The following is a 5,210-nucleotide window of genomic DNA, read 5'->3' on the forward strand; positions in this document are numbered from 1 at the left end:
AGAAGAATACATCGATCTATTGATAGTATGAAAATTGATAGATGTTCGTGCGCTCGTTGCTAGAAACGAGACTAGAGATGAGACTAGAGGGGAAGCACCACCTACTTCGTCGGAATCGAAGAAAAAAGAAATATGCAATCTCGAGAGTCCGTAGATCAACGATAAAGACATAAAGAAGATAGTAGGAACAGTTATGAAAGTTAGATATTTTTTAAATGTCTAATTATGATTTTTATTTTTTTGTCTTGTTCTCGTAGTGAAGAATTCGTTAGTTATTATTCCGGTGTATCAAAATATCAATGAATGAAATAAAGAAGTAAAAAAATATGTTTTGATGGCCAAAAATGAAATGCTAATAAGAAAATAAATATACATAGTCGGACCAAATGTGTCCGTCCCGTTGGACATTGGATGCACGACCAACGTAAAGAATAAAAGGGCCGGACGCCACCTCTTTGCTCGTCCTAAATGAAAAATTATGAATAAAATGTATATTCATTTGATATTGTGCGTGAGAGTTGTTCTAACTCCTCGGTGGCCTCTATCTAGAAAAGCCTTCGCCGAGCCGATTGCCTAAAAAACAAGCAACTTGTTCATGTGAAAAACAAGGAGCATCCTCACTGTATTTTTAAAATAAATATGTTATAGGTGCTACGATGTACGAACGAAGCGTCTTCAAACTCCGTCCTACTTTTTAAAACAGAGTGTCACGACACCCCATGGATCATAGCAGTCTATCTAAAGAATATAGGTGGCACAACAAAACTAAACTAGTGGTAGGGGTCCGCTATTGCAGGCCGTTTAAAAGATAGATGTGCGCACGTTAAAAGCTCTCACATCACATGGGCATCACATCCATCTTAAAAATAAAAATAAAAACTCTAAAAAAGTTAAAACAAAAAAGTCTCACTTTTATTTAAAAGAAAAACTCTAGAAAAACAAACAAAATATCACGGCGACCAACCAGCATGTGTCACATGACGTAGCTGATTGGCCACCATTCTACCGCACCTTCATGGGTTTAATGGGCACGTAAGCTTAGTTACAATCCGACTGGACGAAGGTGATATGATTGTGACTGACAAAACAAGGAAGAGTGGCATGGAGTGAGTGGGTGCGTCATGCATGATCCCACAAAATGTAGGGAAGGCACCTTCCTTTTCATCTTCAACTTCAGTAACCAAGCAGGCAGTAGTAGTAGCCTGACACGTAGTGCCCAAGAAGAGAGCACAACTCCTATCTTCAACTCAAGTGAGCACTACTAGTAACCCAACACGTTGGTACCCAAGATTAGAATGATATACTGCCGTCTCCCCTCTTCTCTCCTTCTTCTTCCTCTCCAAGTATGGCTCCTCTTACATATAGACCTCCATCCGTCGGCATACCACGGCAAGGTTGTTACAGTGACCAATAACAGAACTCCCTCGATGGTGCGGACGACGGTGCAGGAGCTGGCGGCGGCCGTCGAGGAGCCGCCACGACAGTACTTGGTGCACGAGCGGGACCAAGACCACCTTCTGGCCGCTGACGAGATGCCGGACCCCATCCCACTCGTTGACCTTGGCCGGCTCATGACCGCCGACGAGGCCCACAAGCTCCGGGAGGCTCTACAAACCTGGGGCCTCTTCCTGGTCAGTACCTTAGTTTCGAGCTAAAATTATTCAACATTTGCTGAGGTTTTTATCCAGGTCACCAACCATGGAATTGAGGAATCTCTTATGGACGCCATGATGAGCGCGTCGAGGGACTTCTTCCGGCAACCGTCTGAAGAAAAGCACAAATGCAGCAACTTGATAGACGGCGGCAAGCACTTGGAGGTGGAAGGCTATGGAAATGACAAAGTAGTGAGCCCCCAGGATCAGGGCCTCAGCTGGAACGACCGGTTGCATTTGAGAGTGGAGCCAGAAGATGAGAGGAATTTCGCTAAGTGGCCCACTCATCCGGAATCTTTCAGGTTAATCACCCAATCCCTTACCTTCACTCTGTGTTGTTTCACATTTCTAATGGTACTCCCTACGTTCCAACATGAAAGGTGTATTTTTGTAATCTTCTCTTGATGATGTAGTTTTTGGTTGCTTGCACGTAGTTTTGTGAAAATTATTGATTAATTGCTTTCTTTAAAAGATATACAGGTCTTTTCAGAGAAAAAAAAGATATTCAGAATGAATTCATAGAAACTGAATAAAGAAATCAAAATCTTTGAGGGCCTCTTTGATTTGCAAGATTTTAGAAATGTAGGAATAGAAAAAGTAGATGATTGGAGTGGCATGTTCATTTAAACTTTATAGGATTAACAAAGAGTGTTTGATGCGGCAGAAATAACAAAGAAATTATAAAAAAAGGTTGGAATGGATGTTAGATTTTCTATGAAATGTGGTATAAAAGATTTTATAGAAAAAATCATATGAATCTAATCCTATGAATCAAAGGACCAATATAGGGAAAATATCTAAGGATTTTAATCCTTCGAAGATCCAATAGAATTCCTTTGAATCAAAGGAGCCCTGGCTATAAAGTTTTCGCTCTGTAAACTAATATAAGAACGTTTAGATTATTATTTTAGTGATCTAAACGTTTTTATATTAGTTTACAGAGGAAGTATTAATTTTAGAGTCTTTTTGTGTACAGGGATGTGCTACTTGAGTACGCATCAAGAACCAAGAGAATAAGAGACCTTATCTTGCGATCAATAGCCAAGCTCCTGGACCTTGATGAGGATTACTTCGTCAACCAAATATCAAACAAGGCTCGTGGGTTTGCTAGATTCAACTACTACCCCCCATGTCCGAGACCTGACCTAGTTTTGGGCATGAGGCCTCACTCTGATGTTGGTCTCCTTACCATCCTGTTTGTCGACCACAACGTCGGTGGCTTGCAAGTTGAGAGAGATGGGAAATGGTACAATGTTCCAGCCAAGCCTTATACGTTGGTGATTAACTTAGCTGACTGCATGGAGGTATGAAGCTAAGCACCGCTCTCTTGAATAATCTACCATCATCTGTGTACATATATCCTATTTCCTGAAACCTACTTCGCTGACTTGTATGCAAATACTTGACGCAAGCAGATAATGTGCAATGGAATCTTCATGAGCCCAGTTCACAGGGTGGTGACGAATGCTGAGAAGGAGAGGCTATCACTGGCCGTGTTTTATGTTGTGGATGGGGAAACGGTGCTGGAGCCTGCGCCTGGTTTGCTGGATGACAAGCGACCGCCAAGATATGGGAAATTCAAGGCCAAGGATTTCGGTCTTTCTTTTGACTGAACATTTCCGTCGAGGGAAGGGATTCATCGAGACCCTGAAAATACAAGTTCAAACGTTTTAATTAGTTCATTTACGGACTTTTACGGACTTGTAGCAGTGATTACCTATATATGAAGAATAATTAAAGAGACGGTTTCTCTTTTGTGAGTGGGTTTTTTATCTATAATATAACTGTGTCACTTAAGAGCATCTCTAGTGGCTAGTCTATCCCATAGTCTAAGCCAAATATAGACCACCGCAGGTCAAGAAACGTCTCCAGCTGCTGGTCTATCTCATAGTCTAAATTTTAGACATCCATCGAATTAGTTGTCCATCGTCCACATTTGAAGGACCGAGCGAGGACATCCAAACCAGAGCTGCTTCTCGCGACCTCTCTCCCGCGCCCATCCAGGGCAGTTGGAGACGAAGAGGATGCGCCCTCCCCTGCCCCGAGCTCGTCGCTGTCGCTGAGGTAGGCCCCTATTTCTTTAGATTCGTAAAGAGAGAGAGTGATGGGAGAGACGGCTGCGAGCTGGATCTGATGCGGATGCGAGGGCGCGAGCGACGGCGACGGATGCAAGGGTGTGAGCTAAGGGCAGGGGAGGGCACGAGTGGCGGCTGCGAGGGCCCGAGCTCAAGGAAGGCGAGGGCGCGAGCGGCGGTTGCGGATCTGGTGCACAAGCAGTGGCGGCTGCGAGGGCGCGAGCGGCGGATGCGGCTGTGTGCGCAATATGGATTATCAAATTTAGACAATCTGTTAGAAAAACGAGGTTTTCTAAAATATTTTTATTTTACATCATTGTCTATATGAAAATATAGAGTATCAAATTTAGACAAGCCACCAGTGATGCTTTAAAAGTGACTAGTTCAAGATTGACTAATATACATATATATTTTTCAATCAAATAAATATACAGTAGCTGTTACCGCAATATGATGTACTCCCTCCGTCCCAAAATAAGTGACTCAAAATTGGCTCAGTTTTGTACTACTTTAGTACAAAACTGAGCCAATTTTAAGTCACTTATTTTGGGACGGAGGGAGTATAATGTACCCCTACACTATACAGCGACTGTTACACAAGAGAGCATCTTCACCTCATGTTCACCCAAAAATGACCCTGTTTTGCCCAAGGCTCTGAAAACTGCTCCAGGGAAGTAACCTTGCTAGCCCGATCGCCCCATAACCGGTCATCGGGCAGAGAGTAGTAACAGCTGACCAAGTAGTCCACCTATCAATATATTTATTTAGAACAATTATAAATAGGAACTTTGAGTAACGTCCGATCAATAGGAGTAACAACCAACCCCCATCTTCAGTGACTCCACACAAAAAAGCAAACACTTGCATCCAACGCGGACAAGAGGGTTGTCAATCCTTTTGGACTCATTATTTACAAGAAAGTAAAGTGTGCAGATGATAGTTCATAATTGCAAAAAAAAGGCAACGAGGTAATTGTAGCGTTTGTAAACTTATACGTGAATAGACCCGGGGATCATAATTTTCCCTAATGGCATATCACATGTAGTAGGCATACGGTGGGTAAACAAATTACTGTTGGTCAATTGATAGAAAAAGGATAGTTATGTGATATTCGTGGCAATGATCATGTATATATAGACATCACGTCAATAAGCAAATAGGCTGACTCTTGTCTACACCTATTACTATTACTCCATCCATCGGCCACTATCGACCATGCATCTAGAGTATTAAGTAAAACAGAGTAATGCTTGAAGAACAATAACATGATGTAGACAAAGACAATTCAATCAATATGAATTAACCCCATTGTTTTATCCTTAGTGGCAACAATACAAAGACATATATTGTCCCCTTCTGCCACTGGGATCTAGAAACCCGTCACATTGAACCCACTATAACGCACCCCTCTCATTGAAGAAATATCAATCTAGTTGGCCAAACTATTTCAACGGATCGGGGAGATTTACGAAGCTATCATAAT

At 42.2% G+C, this 5,210-nt stretch overlaps 1 protein-coding gene across 1 annotated transcript; it reads left to right on the forward strand.

Moving 5' to 3' along the window:
• The first annotated feature begins 1,159 nt into the window (after positions 1 to 1,159).
• LOC123402668 (2-oxoglutarate-dependent dioxygenase 11-like) lies at positions 1,160 to 3,449 on the forward strand. The gene is made up of 4 exons (XM_045096609.1): positions 1,160 to 1,631; positions 1,689 to 1,954; positions 2,629 to 2,956; positions 3,068 to 3,449. Exons 1-4 carry the CDS (start codon positions 1,296 to 1,298, stop codon positions 3,263 to 3,265), a joined length of 1,128 nt encoding a protein of 375 aa, XP_044952544.1. The 5' UTR covers positions 1,160 to 1,295; the 3' UTR covers positions 3,266 to 3,449.
• Positions 3,450 to 5,210: the final 1,761 nt, after the last annotated feature.

Source organism: Hordeum vulgare, chromosome 6H (assembly GCF_904849725.1).
Source record: "Hordeum vulgare subsp. vulgare chromosome 6H, MorexV3_pseudomolecules_assembly, whole genome shotgun sequence".
Classification (NCBI taxonomy): domain Eukaryota; kingdom Viridiplantae; phylum Streptophyta; class Magnoliopsida; order Poales; family Poaceae; genus Hordeum; species Hordeum vulgare.